This window comes from Triturus cristatus, chromosome 5_2 (genome assembly GCF_964204655.1).
Source record: "Triturus cristatus chromosome 5_2, aTriCri1.1, whole genome shotgun sequence".
Lineage (NCBI taxonomy): Eukaryota > Metazoa > Chordata > Amphibia > Caudata > Salamandridae > Triturus > Triturus cristatus.
This window is the reverse complement of record NC_140588.1, coordinates 958350298-958372851: the sequence shown is the minus strand read 5'-3', so window position 1 is coordinate 958372851 and position 22554 is coordinate 958350298. Positions and strand designations below refer to the sequence as shown.

General features: G+C 45.4%; 1 protein-coding gene across 2 annotated transcripts in view; it reads right to left on the bottom strand.

The window, feature by feature from the left end:
- The window catches only part of LOC146829464 (phosphatidylinositol-binding clathrin assembly protein-like), a 704267-nt gene extending 682429 nt beyond the window's left edge, over positions 1–21838 (bottom strand). The window contains exon 1 of one of the 2 annotated variants that reach the window (XM_085608147.1): positions 21461–21838. In XM_085608147.1, coding sequence (XP_085464273.1) covers positions 21461–21590 — 130 coding nt within the window. In that variant the 5' untranslated portion in view covers positions 21591–21838. The remainder of the gene's footprint in view (positions 1–21460) is intronic. The other variant, XM_085608148.1, reaches the window with a different exon arrangement.
- Between the last annotated feature and the right edge of the window lie 716 nt (positions 21839–22554).

Below are 22554 nucleotides of genomic sequence, written 5' to 3'. Positions count from 1 at the left end.
TGCCATCCCACATTTTCATTCCACTCTCCCCTCTTGCACCAGCCCCGTTGTTGAAGATGGAAGTAAGTAGGCATCTAGTACCACGGAAAGAGCAGGTATTTTAAGGGTGCTTTTGTAGAAATATATGTAGATGCATGAGAGTTGTGTCATTTTTATATGTGCAGAGTAAGAGGTGTGCTCATGTAAGTGCTGGCTGATGGTGAAAAGTGTGCGTGAATGCAGCATGAGAGGTGCGAGTGTAGGGTGAAAAATTTGCAGATGTGTCAGGTGAGCTGTATTGCAATGTGAGAGGAGGGCCCATGTGAGTGTGTTGGGTAAGAGGAGTGTGTGCAGAGTGAGATGAGAGTGTAGGGTGGGGTGAGCGGTGTAAATGCAGGGTGAGTGGTGTGTTTGTGTGTGGTTCAGGGTGAGCAGCAAGGGTGATCTGTGAGTGCATGGTGAGAGGTGTTAGTGCAGAGTGAGTGGTGTGTCCCTATGAATTCCAACGGACTACTGTCCTTGTGTGCAGGCAGGATGGACAAAGTGCTTGTATGAATGCAGGCTGAACTGGAAAACAACCAAAGCCCCGACCTTTCTCGAATGGTATAATAAAATGAAACGAGTAAGAATCTTTGAAGAAGCTTATGCGAAAAGGGTCAGCGCTATTAGAAAATTTATTTCAGTCTGGAAATATTTGGATCAAAAGGAAAGGGATCTCCAGGGCTAACATTTTTGTCGGATTTATGGCCCTTTAGCATCAGCACTTTAGTCTATATGGAATGATCTGTTTCTCACATATATCATTGTGAAGATTATTTTTTCTCTTTTTAGAAAAGGATCGTTTAGTACGAATTGTTTAGTATGAACTGAATATCGATCAAATGGTAAAGGTCGTCTGGGGTAATACATCAGTTGATTTTATTGCACTTAAGCACTTGCACTTTAGTTGATATGAAATTATCTTTTTACAATTACATAATATTTGTAATGTTTACATTTTCTTATCGATTAAAAGGATTGTTTTGTATGAATTATATTCTGGATATAATGTAAAAGGATTTCCAGGGATATTATGCCTGCTTATTCGATGCCAGTTTTAGTACTTGCACTTTAGTTCGTACGAAATGTTCTCTCTTATACATATTATTAGGGATGATTGTATATCCTCTTTAAAGAGAACTATTGTATAGTATGAATTGAATTTTGTTCTAATGAAAAAGGATTTATAGGGGCAACATATCCGTTGGCTCTATCGTATTTTAGCACTTGTACTTTAGTTAAATATGTAATGACCTTTTCTCATACAGATAATATTTCTGATGTTTACATTTCCTTTTTAATTAATAGGATTGTTTAGTATGTACTGTATTTTGATTAAATAGAAAAGGATCTCCAGAGGAAACATATCTGTCGAATCGATGGCATTTTAGCATGTGCACTTTAGTTTATATGCTATGATCTCTTTCTAGTACATAAATATTTGTGATGATTACTTTTTTTCTCTCTCTAATGAAAAGGATGGGATAGAATCAATTGTATTAGTATATTGATCTTTTATCTTTAATGGACTTCTTGTTTTTTTAAATTCTGCTCAAAAAAATAAGAAGTACAGCAAAGCCCACTGTTGAGCATTATGTTCTCACTGAAAGCACAATAGCCCATCTATAAATCAATAATTAACCACCACAGGGGCAGCCCTAACCACCTGAACCAGGGGCAATCAATAATGTATCCTAACAATGGTTCAAAATGTATACAAAGTAGTCATCAAGTAAACATATTATAAAACATGTACATGTAAATTATACAGTGCTCGATAAAAATGTGAAAAATAGAAAATAAAGAATATGGCCCTTATACAAAAGACAATTTTAATCATCAAAATAAAACATTCTTTATAGAAAAATATTAACGTAAGGCTCAGACATATAAGCTGGTACATATAACAGTTCTTTAAACATATAAAACCAGACAAAATGGCATACACAAACAGAGGTTACATAAAAGTCGGAGTTCCAAACCAACACTGGAACTACAACTCACAAAACAATGTGTCCTCCAAAAATTGTGGCCACAGATGCGTTGACGGCGTTTTGACCTTTGTCATAAGTACATGGTCATCATCAGGACAAGTAGATAACTGAGCATCTCACCAAATAATCTAGGAAGTAAAAATTACCATTTAATTATTAAAATAGGGCCTAAAAAATAATAACAATAAAAAAAAAAGGTGTGAAAAACTTGTGCAATAGTAAGGAAAGAAAGAAAAAGTACCTCACCATCCCCAACAAAAATTGGGGTTTGTGCAAAAAATTATAAAGAAAGAATCATGTGAGCCCAAGTAAAGTAAGCCTGTTTCAGTCAAAACTGTAGTGTATGAGAGATTAATTTTTTTGTCTCATACTCACTTTATTTTCAAACTAATCTTAAGCACAGTATGAATTAATGCTTATGTATCAGGAGAAACCTTTAATTCTGCAGGAGAAAGGGAAACAAATCTATGAGTACCCTAATCAAGCAGAACCATCCTCCGGCCAAAAGGACGCAAACCAAGTTACTTACATGTTCGTGAAGAATATAAAATATCAATCATGAAAGCTCTTAGAATTCACACTTCTTTTAACTTGTAATCTTGATAGCTATAAGGAAAGGGGATAACAAAGCTAAATAAGCATCTATAGAAAATTAATATCTCATACACTACAGTTTTGACTGAAACAGGCTTACTTTACTTGGGCTCACATGATTCTTTCTTTATAATTTTTTGCACAAAGCTCAAATTTTGTTGGGGACGGTGAGGTACTTTTTCTTTCTTTCCTTACTATTGCACAAGTTTTTTACACCTTTTTATTTTTATTATTATTTTTTAGGCCCTATTTTAATAATTAAATGGTAATTTTTACCTCATAGATTATTTGGTGAGATGCTCAGTTATCTACTTGTCCTGATGATGACCATGTACTTATGACACAGGTCGAAACGCCGTTGACACATCTGTGGCCACAATTTTTGGAGGACACATTGTTTTGTGTGTTGTAGTTCCAGTGTTGGTTTGGAACTCCGACTTTTATGTAACCTCTGTTTGTGTATGCCATTTTGCCTGGTTTTATATGTTTAAAGAACTGTTATATGTACCAGCTTATATGTCTGAGCCTTACGTTAATATTTCTCTATAAAGAATGTTTTATTTTGATGATTAAAATTGTCTTTTGTAGAAGGGCCATATTCTTTATTTTCTATTTTTCACATTTTTATCGAGCACTGTATAATTTACATGTACATGTTTTATAATATGTTTACTTGATGACTACTTTGTATACATTTTGAACCATTGTTAGGATACATTACCATCTATAAATCAGTCATACAGTTCTCAAGATCCAGAAAAAGAGAAAATATGCACTACTATGGCGATATTGTAGCACATCACCTCCATTCTAAATAATCAGGTCTGCATCTACTATGTGTAGGAAGAACAGTCAACATCAAAATGTAATGCTCAGTAATTGAGGAGCCATTACCCATTCAGTTGCCAAACAGGAACACAACATAACTGTCAATGTGCACAGACGTTTGTTCACCATAAATAGTCTCCTATTTCTTATGAAAAATAGTTCATTAACATTTGTTCCCAATATCTCAACCAGCCCACACGGACCCACATCTCCCCACACCTAAGAAACCTCCACTGGCTCCCCGTCCAGCAGAGATGCCAGTTCAAACTACTGACGCACGCCTACAAAACCCTCCACAACCAAGGACCAGCATACATGAACCAACGCATGAAAGTCTGTCTCCCTCGCCCTTGCATAGACACTGCGCATCTGTCATAGCCACAGCTGAGGCCACTCCTTATTCCACCTCGTCACCAAGTCCTGGAACACTCTCTCTCTCTCTCTCTCTCTCTCTCTCTCTCTCTCTCTCTGAACATCACCCTCACTGACAGTCTTCAGGAAGAGACTTAAGACCTGACTCTTCGACTAAGAGCAGTGACCCAGCAACTGGATACCCTCACAGGTGATACGCTGTGCTCTGCAAGTAGTGATTGATTGACAGTCTCCAAGGTTTTCACATAGTGTATGATCAAAAATATCTATCCTAACTATAACTATCTACTGGCGACTGCCAGTAGATAATATATATATTTTTTTCTTTTTTTTCCTGGATGAAGGCATATTTAGGTATACACATTATGTGAAAACCTTGGATGCTGCATTTGGAAGATTTTAATGGGCTACTTGGACATTTTATGGTGTACCTATTAAACATCATGCAACTTTACTAGCCACTGTCTAATACACAACAAGTAGAGCAGAGTATGCTTTAGAAGTGTCTAGGTTGGGCAGAGCACATTTGTGTGGGCAAAGCAAGCTGTGGGGCATATATTGCTTGCTGGAAAATGCAATTTTTTTCTTAGTACAAATACCAACACCTGACAAATTAGGTAAAAAAAACTATTGATAGTTTGTGTGCGGAATCAAAACGAAACAGTTTCAAATACTGAAAGATCCTTTGGGAGGACAGAGGTCAAATAGAGGCTTCTGGGCCGCAGCCACGGGAATTGGGGTAATTTGCCACTGGTGTCCTGGGGTCTGCTTTCCTATGGCTCTGAAAACTCAGCCCAGTACAACCTTTTGCACACTTGACTCTCAGGGTAGCAGGAGCAAGCAGTCAAAGGTTTCGAAGGGAGATGGTGGGGCTGGGGAAGGAAAGAGCTCATAGGTCAACAGTCGACCAACCATATCCGAACATGTTGTTCAGCCCAGTGTTTTTCACAGCTAAAAGAAAATATTTGAATCCTACAGCAAAAAGATATACTACACAGAGAAATTGCAGTAACAGGGCTGTAGTCTCCATTACGCTCTTCAGTAAAACTTTATACTCACCTTCCAGTATTCTTTCCCAACTCTTGGAGATTTCTAATAGCTCTAATCCCTATTATACCGTAGGAATAGATGGAAATTACTTAATGTGACCCTACTGATCAGTTGTAAAACTCAACTTAAATGTCCTTAGCATTTAATGAGGCAGAAAAGGCTCAAATACACATGGCCGTCTTTTCTCCATATTCTAGTCTCTCATTCTGGCCACAAGCTAAGCCCAGTGGCATAGCAAGGGGGTGCGGCCTCCCATGGGCGGCATGAGATTTGGGAGCAACAGCCTCCTCCTCCACTCTTACCTCCGGCCAGAGCTGGGAGGAAAAACAAACGCAGGAATCGCCAGCACACCGCCCCCTGTAATTGCATTTGGCCGCCGCATGCGGCAAACGCAGGGACCACCACAAGCGGCAAAAGGGCTAGCTACGCCACTGGCTAAGCCCCAATTTTACCTGCTTGTTGGCATTGCAGTTATAACAGTGCAGCATACGCAGTTTCTACAGTAGCTCTAACACCAGCTTTCATTATGCTGGGGCTGCAAGTGCGACCTGGTGTTGGAACAGGGACTGCTGGATGGATTCAACGCAGGAGACCTGCAAAGCGGAAACTATATTTAGCAGTGGCACCCTCCCTAGTCAGGTGCAGGCAATTGCTCACTTTCTGCAAATGCAGCCGCCAGGCCATGTACTCTGTAACACGGTGCCTTCTGAAGTTACGGCCTCCATACCAGTCACAGCAATCACTTCAGTGCCGGCCGGGCTACTTTTCCAATGTCAGAAGCACAACTCTCTCGGGTTCATGGCGGATTGTCGATGGACAACACGATGAGGCTTGTTATTGCCAAGTCTTGACACAGCTCACACTGAAACCCCTCACATAGACTAGGACCTTACAGCATGGATCACTCTTGGCTTCGTTCTCTGTTGTATTTCACACACTCTGGGTACTTTTAACCCAGTGACCACACCGGGCTTCTCTTCGTGGACAGCCTCTCTTCTTGCAGGGTCAAGAAGTTCCCTTCCCTCCCTCAGCAGGCAGAATAGCTTCTAGGCAGTAAGTAGGCAGACCCTCAGCTCATCTAGAAAAAACTGTAGATTTCAGGTGATGTCTCCTTGCCTCTGGGAAGGTTCTTGCATGGTCAAGGAGTAGATGGTTTGGTAGGTGGTTTGAATCCCACTTTTATACATATTTTCCAGATGTGGATCCATGGTATGTGGCTTCAGTTCCAATTTGGGTTGGTTCTCTTGCAACTGTAGTTTTCTGCTCCTCAGACACCTTTATGTAAAGTAATTGTTCCCTCAGAGGCAGCAAAAGGTTTGGCTCCAACCAGGAGTATCCAAAACAAGGTAACAATAAAGTGTAAGATCTCTGCACTCTGCTGTAATGAGACTTCCTGAAGCAACAATAAGAGACCGACAAAAAGAGCAGGTGCTACATAGATCTTACTCACTCTGGTCAATCCTACCATCTACCAAATGGCAATGCTAAGGAAGAACTACTAAGCAGACCTTTGCTAATAAGTTCCTCAATGAATTTCTATAAGCAGCTTTGTTTCCATCTTCCCTTACTTTGGTGCCTCGGTCTGCAAGCTACAGCCAAAGAAATGCAGACAATATACTTCCACTGCCCGAAGGAAGCGGTCATCATACTCCATCTTGTGCCATGATATGGTTATAGGCTACCAAAATGGAGCCCACTGACCACAGTATTCAGGCTCATACCACACAGGCGGCCCTGTTAACACATATGTGGTACACTCACTACATATAACATGCACTTGGCACGCATATGGAATATCACCGAAAGGTTCCCAGGTTCAGATTACAGCATAACTTTACATGAAAGGGATCAGTAAACAGCACTCTTTCTGATGGAAAGGTTGAATCACACTAAAAATTCACAATACACGGTTCAGTACGACCACCTATTTATGTGATGCACCCTTAACATAGACAGTAGTCCTATGCGTGTTATGAGGGTACGCTTGGTGCACCACGCGTTCTGGGTCTAGCATTTCCATGAAGAGATCCAGGCCTCCGAGCAGCTAAATTAGCGTTACACCAGTGCCAAAATAAAGAGTCAGTATACCAGTAAGACATGCAGTCAGGACTAAGCAGAGGGCTACACGCCCGCTTAACACTCTGGAAACACTGCTGAATAAACACCTAATCAGCAGTCAAGAAAGAGTGCGGATTTCTACAAATGCTTTCTCGACAGCAATAGCTTCACAGAGCTGAATATGAAATTAAAGCTACATGGATTCAGACTTTCTGCTGAAGAATATAATTTGTATATCCATCAATTTATTACATTCCCTCAATCACCTACTTTAGTTCCACGAAATCCTCCCCATTCAATGAGGGCACATGCGCAATAAACACGGTGGCTACAAAACAAGCATTGGCAAATCCAGTATGTATGATCAAGTCAAACTGGTGAGATCCTTAAATTAATTTCTAATATTTGTTTTACCACTATATCCCACAAGAATAAAAAACAAAAACAAAATGCCACTGCTGTCTCAATGAAGCAGCTATATGCCTGTAATAAAATTAAACAATTTTCCATAATATCAATAGAACATTATGGGCACAGTACAGAAACCCTTACTATTTTAATACACATCGCAGGAAAACAATATTATTGGGCAAAGGAAAGGTATTATTGGTTTGGAATTAAGGCAACGTGAATACATAAGTTTAACACAGTTGACGGGATAAAAAAAAGAGGGTAAAGAATGAAAAGAAAGAGGCATTGGCAAAATAAAATATTGTCCCACCAGCCCTGGCACTGAAGTGCACTTTTATATTTTTTAGGTACATGTGCTATAGGGAATAAAATATGCTGTCACTAGATATGCACATATGTTACTGGGCAACCCAGCTGACTATGGTAAACGAATGGTATTGGTGGACGGAGAAAATCCAGCAAATCAGTTAAAAAAAGATCTGTTATGCGAAATAGGTGTAATGAAACAGTTAAATCGGGTCTCGATTACCTATCAGCCCACCAAAGGACCAAAATTGCAGTACAGTATTGGAAAAAGGCACTGCATTGGATGGGATGTGGAAGTAGGTTGACATCAGAAACACCACTGTGGCATGGAACATATTTACTACATACTCCAAGGTTGGCGTGATTTAGAAAAAGGGGCCTTGTCTGTATTTCTCACTAAAGGGACATATGGGAAGGAAATAATAAGAGTTCCTCAGGCTCACTCTAAAAAAAAATATGAACTACATTTAACAGTATTTCAGGTGTCTCCAGTTGGGGTACTCCCTCGAGGCACAAATGTCCTCACTGGTAGAGCACCAAGAATTTAGCTCTCTTGAAGGTCACTGAACAAATGCAACTCTGGGTTGATGCAGTATATCTGCGCTCTTACAGCAAATTCCCAATATAACAGAACTAATGAAGCAATAAGAGTGAGAATTGGGTCCATTGGAGGGGACAGACTTGAGTGATGCATTAATGGCACCATGGGAGTCTGCAATATCTAACAGGCTGTAGGTGGTGGTGCAATCTAAATACCTAGAAGCTACCTCACTCTACAGCTGGCATAGAAAATTGGTCGACTGCAATCACCTAACAAGGATGTGGAGAGAATACTGGGGATTATATTAACTTGATCTGGTTCTGCGCCCCCAAAAGAAAAATACTTGTAGAAAATTATTCACACGGTTTTAGGCCGATCAACATATTTTTAGGTCGAGCCTAACGCAGCTCTGCTCTAAAATCGACCACTTGGAATCACTTCAGCTTTCTTAAGCTTTTTTAGAAGCTCGTGCGTGTGATGCTCACAAGCAATTGGCCTTTGCGTCTGGCTTTTGTACGCAATTGGTCAAAGGCATGTGGAGGTCCCAGCTTCTTGGGAAATGTTTACTCCCAGAGCGTTTTGCTCTTGGGAGCCAGCAGCGGCGCACGGGGCCATCTGTTTTTAATTAGCGTGGCCACGCTTGTCTCCCATGCAGTGTCTCTCCCCCCTCGTGCAGGCTGTGGTTGTAATGAAACGTATCCTTTAGGCCCTGTAGTCATGATCTTTATGCAGCGGCGCGCAGGGGCCATCTGTTTTGTATTAATTAGCGTGGCCCTAAATGTTTATGACTATAGCTATACTGTGATCTGTAACCTCGACGCCTTCCTCGTTCATCGCCCTCCCCAACAGCTCTCTTCCGCTGGCTCTGTCTTTGGCACATGCGTCAGGAATAGTCGTGTGAAACACTGAAAGTTCATGTTAGCATGTTTAACACACTGCATATTCACTTAGACTGTGTGTCACGCAAAGCAAGCGCTCTTTAGCAGGTATATCAGAAAGAGTGGCGGCGGCTCTGCAGACTGTTGCTTCATTTGATCTGGTGCATCCGGCGCAGTCGGTGCGCACACAGCATGCTTCTCTTGGCTCTTACCACATTCAAGGGCCAGGGAAGCCAGACATTCTGCTGAGAGGTTGAAAGGTGACACTTTTTGAACGTTGCACACAGAAATTGAAAATGAGCATAATTTTGAGAGCGGTTACTTTACACTTCAGCACCAATTCTGGCAAGCGCACAGGTCCTGAGAGCCAGCACCATGACAGAGCCTTTCCGCTCTGGGACCTCTCTCCCGGATAAAACACTCTCACGAACTACCCCTGCCCCTTCCTTTCTTTTACTGTTTGCTTTAATTCCGCTTCGAGTAAAAGAACAGTTCACTGTGATCCGTAACCTCGACGCCTTCCTCATTCATCACCCTCCCCAACAGCTCTCTTGCACATCCCTCAGCTATCTCTGCAAGTTCTTTAGTGCCAAAAAGTCCTTGTGCAGTTAAAACTGAGCCTGTAAATCTTAATTAAAAGAATTTAACAGGGAAGCCTTTTGTCTCGCCTTGTCCAAGTGATAGGCTTTCCAGGGTTGTGCCCACTACAGGGAGAGCAGTGGCGCTAGCGACAAGGAGCCAGCGCTGCTCAACAGATTTAGGTTGGCAGATTTGACTGCAGGTGTCTGGATAGACAAAATGGGGTACTGCTCTGGATCTTGAGAGCAGTTAAACTTGGAGCACGCGCTTTAACATTGAGGAGGAAGATGGTTTGTTTGAGCGCAGCCGCAGCGCTATTTTTCAGTCTCCCGGGGCGAAATCCTTGGGAAGCACCAGCTGGGAACTAGTTCATCTTTAGCAAGAAAACATAAACAAGCTTTGGCATTGGCAATAGGTCTCACCTTTGGGACCTTATAAGTGTTTAGTTATCCAGCACAATATCCTTGGTGCAACAACATCAACTGTTACATGGCTAAACACTTATAAGGTCCTAAAGGCGAGACCTATTGGCTATGCCAATGCTTGTTACTTAATTGATGCTGCTTAGAGGGATGTAGGAGACGGGGGCACAAGAGGTGAATGAGCTTTGATAGGTATGAGCGCACATTTTGCAAACAGAGATATAGCTAGGGGCTGGAGGCAGGCAAGAGCTCCAGCACACACTGCATGAATTACAGCAAAGGACGGATGGTCAAGAATGAAAGAGCTGATCTACCAATCAAGGGGATGGCCTTATAAACATAATAAAACATGGGAGGCAGTGGGATCACTTTCAATTAATTATAATGCTGTAGGTACAACGGTCACGTTGACACCGTAACTTGGACCAATGTAACCATTAGAATACTGATAGTCTTATTGTAATATAACAACGTATTTGTGATCTAATTTGTTTCTTATTGATGAAAATAAATGAAAGAAGCAATATAAAATGTCACTCGCAAGGCACAAGAGTCAACGGCTGAGGTGGGCTGACCGGTTTCCCAGTGCTGTGGTCAGAAAAGCAAAATGGAAACAACAGCTGAACAGATCACTGGATGAAGAGGGCTGACCCAAAGCCCCTCTCTAATTATGCATTTTTATTTATTATTTTTTATTATCTGGGGCTGGCGAAAAGCTAAAGGTCACTAAAGACAAGAGCTAACAAAGAAGCGCCAGTAGGGCACATCATATCAACTCAGAAAAAGATACTGCTTAAGGCTGACAGAGAAGTTAAACCAAATGTTGTGTTTCTCAACATGAGATAGGATTACTTCTGAATTAGGCAGACAGTGCACTAGAACTTGGAGTGGTTGGATAACTGCTTTCAAATCAGTGGCTTCATTGCCTCAATAAATGATGTATACAAGGTCGAAACCAGGAACAAGGAAAGGGAGTGTGGATCAGGCCAAGTCATCTCCAGCTAGTAGATATCTAAGCAGACCACATAAGTGTTTTGGAGGGCAGACCTCCCAAGTTCAACAAAACATCGAAAGTAGCATGGGGGGGCGTGGCTTGCAGCTTGATGGCGGCGGTCGTGTGAGCTTGGAGCTCCGCGCCGGCCCACTGATTAATTAGCTTCTCCCGGCCACTCTGTCCCCGGAGGCGAAGCATACTCCCTCCCGCCGAGGTACACACTCCCAGAGAACAGTTTGAGGGCAATCGTGGGCGAACAGAGGGTGATAGACTGAGGAGACGGCCGATAGAAGTTACGGTCCCTGATCTCAGGATGGCGCCGGCCGGCGAGCAACTGGGCTGAGAGTGACCTGGGTAGACGCACGATCACCGGCGACTACACAACGAGGCGGAGAGCGGACGATTGGTGCTGGGGCCGCCTGCGGGGGTCCGGACCTTTGGGCGCGCAGAAGAGATTAGTGCTGTGTCAGCAGAGCCCATGCTCTGCCCTGCCCCCCTCCCGGCGTGACTGATCGGAGTGACTGGGCGCTTCCTTGTGGGCTTATTCGAGGGCTTTGCGGACGGTGGACCCCGCTGGGCGGCCGAGGACCATCCACCGCTGATCGTGACTTCGCGCAGGTAAGCTGCACAGCGAAATATCAGCAAGGCGGCATCGGGTGGCGCAGCAGATGCTGCACTATCGAGCGGACTCCGGTGCAATTGGGGAGGTTCTGGATCGGGCCGCTGCCTGCCCTTGGCATATGCAGGTGAGAGCTTGCTGCGGGGCCCGGGGATGCATTGGATGCCAGAACTGAGAGTGGCGACTCCCGCTTACTTCTTCTGCGGACTGGTTCGAAGTGTGGGCTGCTGAGGATCCAGGTGCAGGCATAGAGCTGATTGGTTTCTCCCGGAGAGGATTTTGAAGTAGTGAGGGATGGCGCGGAGCTGACCGGGCTCTTGGACCCCCAAAATTGTGCCTGCAGACCTTGCCTTAAGACCCGCTGTGCCCAATTTGTGCCCTGAGGAGCGGAGGTTCTTGTGGACCCTGGGGCCTACATACTGTGCGTCCCACCACGTGCGTGAGGGCCTCTGTGAACACAGAGGTGTGCAGATTCGAGTGACCCGGTTCGCGGGGATCACCTCTGCCTGAACCCCACCTTGCAAGATGGGAAAACCCAAGGGGAAACCAGCGTTGGTCCCGCCAGAACACGATGACCCGGGACAGGAAGACGCGACTGAGGGGACCGTGGACCCGGGAGTGCAACACCAGCTGGCTCGCATCTTGTAGGCCATTACGGACACAAGGGAGGCCCTACACCAGGATATAGCCACAGTGTTGGTGGGCCTGGGACTCCTGGCAGATAGGGTGGAGCGGACCAAGGCAACCCTGACGGAGCTGTAACCGGCACAAAAATCGCTAGCTGACCAGATTGGGGGGGGGGGGGGGGGGCTACTGGCCTTGGAAAAAAGAGCAGAGGACGCTGAGAGCCACAATAGGAGAATTAACATTTGCGTTTTGGGCCTGCCAGAAGGGGCCAATATGATCCACTATCTTGAGGGCTGGCTCCGCACCACAGTGGCGCCGGTGGGACTAACCCAGTTTCTCACCCTGGAGAGAGCTCACCGGGTTCCGGCTCACTTACCACAACCGGGCAGGCCGCCGAGACCAGTGGTGGCCAGGCTCCTCCATTATAAGGACAGGGACCTCCTTCTGCAGGCGGCACGAAAGTTTGGTCCATACCAGGTGGATAATAGCAACGTCTCCATTTTCCCAAGTTCAACGACGCCGCGCTTCTTTTCTGGCCATCAAGAAGGCCCTTAGAGATAAGGGGCTCCAATATTCCTTGATGTTTCCGGCTCGACTTCCAATTATACTCGATGGTAAGACTCACTTCTGCGATGACCCGTCGGAAGCATGGGACTGGCTTGAAACTTACAGGACGGGTCACGGCCCGGCCGGGAGACCTGCAGCACAGACTTCCCCGCTGCGACCGCCACAGCGCCACCGTGGGCCACGGCGACACTCTACCACCCTGAAGACACCCAGATTATCCCAGACAGCGGCGGAGAGACTGTGTCTGAACTACTCCGGGACCGGAAGCAGCACTCGCAAGTTGGCACAGCATCAGACAAGACGCCAGAGGGCACGGACACTGATGCATCCCAAGCAAGTAGCCTGCAGCTGCCGCATGTCACACCGGGCACGGCTGATGAGATTGTTTGATGGGGGTTCTGTTTTTGTGACGATTTATGTTTGCTTATCTAGTGTTCCTTTACAGGTGCCCATGGGCAGGTTCAGCTTTTGTGAATCTGTGGACTGCGTACAATGTACTGTGATTATTTGATTGCCTGACGGCCACGCCGGGGGGGGGGGGGGGGGGGTGAGCATACAAGGGGATTGTGAAGGGGCAGGACCCTGGGGAAGGGGGGGGTGCTATACTATGTGGGGCTTGAGCGCGATAGTCTTCCCCTGTATTTGCAGGCGGTTGTCACTGGATAGTGGCCACCTTCCCCCTTGTTCCTCGGTAACTAGCAGAGGGCAGTTGGTTTTTGGGCAGTTTGGATGGGGCCTAGATTTTATTTGGTGCCTATTCTGGGGTGGGGGTGTTGAGGTTGTTCTTTTTGATTGTGAGGGGCTCTTTGAGGGGTGCTGGCGTAACTTTTCTGAATCTATTGTTGCTGGTCAGAGAGGAACGAGATCATGGGTTAAATGTCGGAGTTGAAATGTTTGACTTGGAATGTCAGGGGTATGCACACAATGCTACGTAGACACAAGATACATGCATACTTGGTATGTAGTGGCATCCAATTGGCTTTCTTTCAGGAAACTCATATTGCGCATGGCGAAGATGTGGCGCTGCAGTGCAGATGGAGGGGGCACGTTTTCTGTACAACCTCTTCCGCTTTTGCGAAGGGGGTGCTGATCTGGGTCCGAGCGGGAGTTCCGTTCCAACCCACATGCCAACTCAAAGATCCTGATGGGCGTTATGTTCTAGTAGCGGGCCGCCTGAATGGTAGGGAAGTGGTGCTGGCTAGTGTCTATGCTCCCAACACGGGGCAAGCAGCCTTTTTTACACGCTTATCGGGGAAATTCGCTCCATTTTAACCGGGTCTGTCCTCATGGGTGGAGATTTTAATTCTGTAACAGATATCTCATTGGATAGGTCTCACCCGCCTCTCCCGGATGCTCCAGCCCACAAATTATCAAAGCTCTGGCGAGACTGGCAGCATAGCTGGGGGCTAGTGGATACTTGGCGGGCACACCACCCGACTGATCGGGACTACTCTTTCTTTTCTGCCCTGCACGCTCTTCATGTCCGTCTGGATGCGATGCTCTGTTCCCCTGACGTACATGCAGAGGTTCAACACAGCAAATACCTTACTAGAACGCTGTCAGATAACAATACTCTATTTTGCTTATTAATGTCCTACCAGGACGCTCTAATATCCCAACTTGGCGCCTGGCCCCAGAGTCTTTGGAAGATCAGGTGTTCCGCGAGATGGTGGGAACTGGGATTGATAACTATTTTCAGGAAAACACTGGCACCACCTCTTCCTTGATGATGGAATGGGACGCATTCAAAAGTGTTATAAGAGGGCAATGAATAGCGAATAAGATGGGTGTGCGCCGAGTGTTGTTGCAAGACCTAGAAAGGGCAGACCTGAAGCTAAGGGAGGCCGAGAGAGAGAGAGGCCTAACCACCCTGATCGTCACCAGGTATTAGTGGATGTGAGGGAGGCAGTAGCGGTGCAAGTTGAAAGACTGCGCTTCTTTGACTATAAACGATGTGTAAAACGCGCACATGCGGAACGAGATAAGTCTGGGGCGCTACTGGCATGGCTTGCCAATCCAGTGAGGAGGGGCACGGTCATCCTGGAGCTTCATGGTCCTGTCAGGGAAATCCACTACACGCAGAGGGGGATTATTTATCAGTTTTTTGCCTACTATACCGATTTATATCAGAGTAAGGTGACACCTAGTAGGGAGGCCATTCAAGACTTTTTGGAGGGGGTGGATTTCCCGGCATTAGATAGGGAGCAGGCTTAACTATTGGGACAGGATATAACTATAGGGGAGGTTCGCGCAGCTATCAAGCATATGGCCCGTAGAAAGACACCTGGGATGGATAGCCTGCCTGTAGAATTTTATAGTACGTATATTGATCGTCTGGCTCCTAGACTAGTGATGCTATATAATACCGCCCGGAAGGAGCGTCTTTTACCCGCTACTACCTGTGAAGCAGTGATCATACCACTTTTAAAGCCGGGAAACCTCCCCATGACAGAACGGCCTATCGTCCGCTGTCCATGTTGACAACAGACTACAAAATAGTAAGCCGGATACTAGCGACCCGACTGCTTCCATATATGTTACACTTAATACACATGGATCAGGCGGGTTTTATACCTTCTCGGAACACGGCTCAGAATGTGCGGCGTCTTCTCAGTACTTTGGATGCCGATACGTACCCCAGGCCCTCTGCTGCTGTGTTGGCAATAGATAAGGAGAAGGCTTTTGATAGCTTGGAATGGCCATATCTGTTCCACGTAATGCGACGATTTGGCATAGGGGATGAGTTTGTGGACTGGACAGCACTTTTATATCGCCAGTCTACAGCGCGGGTTAAAACGGGTGGGATAATTTCGGAAGCCTGTGTTGTGAGTCGGGGAACGAGACAAGGCTGTCCCCTATCCCCACTGCTATTCGCCCTGGCCATGGACGGGTTTGCATTATCAGGGACTCCAAGTGCACGAGCAGGTCCACCATATTGCGCTTTATGCCGACGATGATCTTATGTTTCGGACACGGAAGACGCTCTTAGGGGCGCTAGGGCTCTGTTGGCTGACCTTGGCGCCATAGCTGGCCTCAAAGTAAATTGGGCAAAGACCTGCTTGTTTCCTACAGCACCTACGGCTGAAGGTCCACTAACAACGCAGGGAATACAATGGGAGCGTCAATGTCTGACATACCTCGGCACCCGTATTTATTATACCCAACCCGACTTATTGGAGGGCAACGTGGGCAGGGCCATCAAAGGACTTAAGGGCTGTATTGATTTTTGGGGCGCACTTCCTCTATCCCGGGCGGGTAGCCCTTCTTAAAATGATAGCTCTTACCCGGGTGTTGTATTATTCTAGCACGCTGCCTATCTGGATAACGGCCTCTGATTTTAAACAGCTTCGGTCGATGATGGTTGGGCCTCGGGCAGGCGGAGAGTGGCAATTAGCACGCTGATGAGACCGAGGTCGGAGGGCGGCTTGGCAGTCCCAGATTAAGAAACGTATTATATAGCGGCGCAACTGCAGTGGCTTACTCAGATGGTGGCATGGATATTTCGGGACCCACCTGCTATAGACGAAATTCAGGGCCCAAGACAGACATTGGCCAGATTGTTGTTGCAGTTGCCGCTCCCGGCCTCCTCTCTCACTCAGGAGATGCTGACTAACTCTGCTGAAATATAAGCCAACGCCGAGCACACATTGCACGGCCATATGCTCCTGAGATGCCACTAGTTATGTGCGTGGTCCTACCACACGGGGGAGATTGGGGGGCACCGACTGACAGGGCGACGTTGGGCCTGAATACCATGGGGGTTCTTTACGAGGATGGTGTTATACTTCCTTACGAGACACTCCAAGACAGGTTTGATCTGGCTCGGGGGGACTATTTATTGCATATGGCGCTTACGACGGCCATTCAAGCACACTGGAAGGAGGGGATGAGGGAACCTTCGACCTCAATGGCATGCCAATATGTAGTTATGGCAGCCGGCACCATTAAGGCGGTTACGTGCCTGTACCGGCGAATGCCTCATGAGAATCTTACCCCTCTGGACTCACTTCGACAAAAATGGGAGGAATATATAGGTGCGGAACTCCCTGAGAAAACATCGGCCATGTTATTGGAGCAAGCGTGGAAAAGCACGAGGAATGCATGTTTCCAATTGATACACTTTTTTATGCTCCACAGGGATTATCTTACACCAGCAAAAATTAACCAACATTTTGGGGTCGATTCAGCAATGTGCCTGCGCTGTAGTACAGTGGGTGCGGACTTCTCCCACATGATGTGGAGGTGCCCCCAATTGGGGATGTATTGAGAGGAGGTGGTAACGCTCTTGCAGGATATCACAACTAGAGACATAGAACCCACCATAGGCCTTTGTTTGTTACATTGGTTACCACATACGGCTAGGAACAAGGTGACGAGCAAATTCATAGACTTGGGGCTTTTACTAGCGAAGAGGGAAATCACAGTGCACTGGAGGGACAAGAAGGGTCCTAGCTTCCGGAGTTGGCATGCGGAATTTCTTACGTGGGCGGAATGTGAAAGGACTACAAGATTGCAGCTGGCAACCCGCGCCAACAGTGAAAAAGCACTGGAGCTGGCGAGGGCATGGGAGGCACTGGTGGCATTATTGAAAATTCCAGACCATGACGCTAGCTTGGATTCTGATGAGTCAGCTTTAGATGTGCCACCTTGAGGGCATGCCCCGCCCGGGGGAGCTGGGCGCTCTGTTGTCTAGCTTGGGGGCTGCCTCTGACAGCCATAAGCGGTGTCAATGCTGGATGTCGTGACGCTTCCTAATGTCGATCTGCCTAGCTCATGTAACTACAAATAAATGTATATACTTGTTACGCCACGGGGGGGAAATAGAAGAAGGGGGCAGGTGTTTTATATTATTGGTAATGCCAGGGTAGAGATACCTACTTACTAACCAGGTTGAGCAACATAGATATGTGCATAGAAGTTTCTTAAGACTGTACTTATAGTGATATGAGTCTTTGACTGCTGTTAATGATTGCCCTTGATTATGCCATGCCTCATCACATACTAACTTGGTTGCATACTTCTCTGTGGGTCATATATATATATATATATATATATATATATATATATATATATATATATATATATATATATGCTTGAAATTCCTTCCACCACCTTCTCAGTCTCCCGAAAGCTTCGGCGAAGGATCACACCACCACAACCGGCAATTGAATCAAAAGTGCTTTATTCCACACAAGGTGTCATAGACTGTAAGGACGGTCTACGCGTTTCGGCTTCCAGCCTTCCACTGGACCAATATATATATTATATGTTTGTATTAACAATAAAAATATTTTTCCAAAAAAAAACATCGAAAGTAGCATGTACCATATTTTCAGTCTAAGGAATGGAATATGTATGGTAATAAAGCAGGAGCAGTCTAATTGTGGACAGCTGATAACTTGATATTACTCGGTAAACAAACAGGTATACTATGCCGAACATAAATATTTTTATCACTATGGATTCCCAATAAAAGAAAGCCTAAAATCATTTTAGAAAATCGAGAAAGATCAGGAGGTTCAAAACAAGGAAATCTGGTTTACTTGTTGAATGTGAACTCTATGTGACTGAAATCAATCAGAAAAAACTACCTGCCAACAAGAAAGAGCTAAATAAATGCTGGACAAATATATATAAATAATACATAGTAGTACATAAGCTAGCTACAACCCGGAATAAGGGCAATAAAATACATAGTACAATTACATCTGACCAACATACTTACAAAAAGGCAATACGAATTGCTTTCTATTCCTGTAGAACTGAGAATAAAATAAAATGGAAAGTATTCACAGTAACCTAAATTGAACAATAATTGACAAATCTGACAACAGCTGTGGTCATGAATTTACATACTTCGTATATTTTCTTTTAGCGAGCTTGGAAACTTCACTGTATTCGCAGTGTCAGAAAGCTGCATTTCTATCACCAAGATAATTCCTTGCGGACATTTTTAACAACCTAAAAGGGAATTACTCATAGTTCTCCGAAATATGCCTAAGAACATGTTCAAAAATTGACCTACAGACCAAGAGCGCCCTTTGCCTCTAGTTCTTAACACAACTTCTGCCTCAAACATCAACTAAGTGCAGCTGCCCACCCTTCCCCTGGCACCATAAATGCTGCACTTGTGTGCCACATTACGAAGTGATATGGGGCAACCATGTATTGCCAGGAATATGGGCAAACAGAGCAGTATAAGAAACAAAGGTTCCTTTGGAGTCATTCACACCCATACACTCACGCTGGCCAGTATTTCGTGTTTTACCGATTCCAAGCACACAGACTTGTAAGACTGCTCTTCTGCCACTTTCTGGTTCTTCTTGCACATTTTGTTTTAATGAAGGTAGTTTTCATCAACTTTTTATCACACTGGGATTCTTTTTCAACGTAGAACCGGATGATCCATTTGCGCTCAACTTAATGCGTACATGCCATGTCCGGGCACTAGTTATCTTGCATCTATTCATCCTTTCCTGGCAAGATATTACTCCAGGATTAGTCAAACATACACTTTTCAGCAAAAACGAATTTGTGTCCATTAATTGCACCCTGGTATTGCTTATTCAAAGTCTACGGATTGGTTACCAGGTCTATCATTTCTTTTTTTAGAAAGTATATGACACATGCTTAAACCTTCTTGTAAGACAACTCGCACTTTATGCAATTATGTAAAACGTGTAGCACCAGTCAGGTACCCTCGTTTTAAATTTGGGTTTCTCCTTTTTCAGTCACATTGTTATGAATTGCACATGATGAGAGGTAAAGTATCGCCTTTTTAGTAGAACGTCAGTGTGTTACTAACTTTGAGGGGGCCAAACATTTAGGGCTTATTTGATTGATAGACACTAAGCCCAACAACAAATGAGTCCATGATTAGCTTTGATTGCCCCAACCAAATGTCCAACACAAGTTGTTGTCAATGTATTTTTGCTATTATCCTCACAACTCGCAAGCACTGTATAGTGTATTTGGAGTACCTTTTCACACCTTGATGTTAACCGTTGAAGCACTAATATAAAGTATATATATTGCTTTTAACCGTTGAAGCACTAATATAAAGTATATATATTGCTTTATGACTGCAAGTTTGTTCTGTTTTGTCTATGGATGATTAATTTCCCAAAATATACATTCATGTATATAGGGAATGGCTCAGAGGTAACTACTGTTACCTATACTTGGCCTGCCAAAGCTTGAAATTTAATACAACTTGTGGACTAAAGAAGATGAAAGAAAACCAATCCGAGAAAGTCTGCTGCTCATCAGTCAAACACCAGCATAAATATACCTGTTGCTCTGCTATTACAGACAAGCTGTGAGGAGAAGGGAGCAATATGGAATGCACAGGGTGGGGGATGTGAGAAGAGAAGCAGCACATGGGAGCGAGAGCAAGAAAACATATACACACCTACAGAGTGCTTCAAGAATTAAATCCCTAATGGCAGTGGCGGAAAAAAGCAAGTCATCCAAACAAACATTGTAAAAAAACGCTATGCTCCGGATAGGGACAATCACAAATAGAGGAACGAAAGCTACTGAATAAAAATCTAGAAAGTGAGACTGACAAAGTCAATCCATGCTAAACAACTGAGCTGACCCAAAGCACATTCTGGGTACTGATATTGTACAAAATAAGTCTTCGACAACAGACAGCTACAATCTACACCTAAAAATCCTGTAGCAGATTTCTGCCACTGCTCATTAAAAGAGGATACTGCCAGCTAATTAAATGCCGTCTGTCGTGGATACTCCAGAATAGTGTCATGAATCTCCCACCGACAACCAACTTGCGTAAAGCCCATACTACTAACATACAATGCAGAAAACCAATGCCAATTACATAGCTTTTTACAATGAAAGAGGGATATGGATGTCAGAAAGGTCAATTCCCCAGAATAATACACTTCGTGGCACGTTGGAAGAGCTAGTATGCACAACGGAACCAGGAGTAGAGTAATCAGGCAGCGGAGAAGCAGGCAGGTGTATCCAGGAATAAGCAAATATGGTGCTGACGAAAAAGCGGATATCGGTGCACCAGGGGGATGCAAATGATCAGGGAAAAAGTGGGGTATGGGGCACATCAGAAGAGAAGCATTTTTAGGAGCACAACAGAAGGGAGACATTAGGAATCAAAGGGGAGGCAGGTGTGAGGGCAACGGAGGAGACACCGATAAGGGTGCAAGAGCAGAGAGGCACAAGAGAAGTAGGAATTAGAGCAGTAGGGGGAGAGCAGAACTAGAGGCAAAGGACGCTCTTGAGGTATTCACGGTAAAAGTATTATTTCGTGCGTGCGAAACTATAAGCTGGAATATTTGTCAGTGTACATCACAGACAACAAGAAAGGGATAGGTAACGTGAACAAGCCAAGGATGAAGGCAGCGGGCAAGGAGGATGGGTTTAAAAGGTAGTTAGTGGTCAGGAGGACTACACAGGTCCTTGTTGCCGGTAGAGGAGAGTGGGGGTTCGTGGTCAGGAGGGCTACAACAGGTATGGGCTGTCAGACACTGCTTGGTATGTAGAGAATGTGCAACTGGAGCAGGCAGGTAGCCGGGAGGGGGGATTCGGGCAGAAAGAATAGCGAGGCCTGCTGGCTACTCACAATCAAGGTGCTTCTTCTTCGGGCCCATTACTTCGTGCGTGGTGGATTTGCACACAGCTTTTGAGATGGCGGAGCCGGTGACGCTGTGCTGGGCAGCTGTGATCCGATCTGTGATGGACTGTCCCGACATTGTAGCACAGACACCCCAGGGGGACAGCTCAGCTTGGTCCTAGTAGCCTGGCGCGCCGGCCGCAGGGGACTCGGGGAGAAATGGGAACAGGGGGACAGAGAGCTAGGGATGTGGGCACCGGGAGGGGTAGGGGTTCCGGGGGGGAGGGTCTGCAGCACGGCGGCGACGGCTAGTCCCCAGCACAGGAAACGACCTAGCGACGACGCCTGCGTCACATGACCGGCACGTACCCACAGGACATTGCGCATGCGCTTTGCTCCTACTCTCATCTTTGGTCGGTGCTGTGACAGGCGCGTATGTGATTGGACCGGGAGCTCTGCTTTCCTTGGTTTGCCATTGGTTTAGTTGGCAGCTCGAGAGAGCCCAAGGAATGAAACAATAGAGAGGAACGGAGAAGCTATAACATCGCTGGCGCGCGAGGAATGGAGTGGTTCTGTTGAGCGTTGCCAGCGCCCGCGAGCGGACTTGTAGAGCACGCGCTCCCCGTACAGGGTTCACTGCGGATTCTGTGTGAGCAAGGAGAGCGTCTGGCTCGCAGCAGCTTGAAGAAATCCTTTTACTGGGCCGTGGCAGGAAAATTTGCTGAGGGCAGAAGAGTTCTTTCTATGAGAAAAGCTCTAGGGTGGCCAGGCTTGCCAAGTGTAGAGAAACACTCTTAGCGTGCTGGAGCGTGAAGAGGATCGTGCACCTAAAAAGTGAGAACTCCTGACGGGGAGATCTTGAGACCGATCCAAGGAGACCTTTTTAGATTCCATTGGAGCCACTGATATAGTAGGCAGGTGACAGTAGAAAACAGGAGACCTATTTCACTGGGGTTGTGTCGTTTTATGTATGTAGTAAAATATGTGAGATTTTTCGGTTTTTAGACAGGAGAGTGAATTGATTTTCTACACGTGTTGACGCAGTCACTATCAAAAAAGATGCGATAAATAACACCCAATCGGTGGGATTTCAGCAGGTTTGG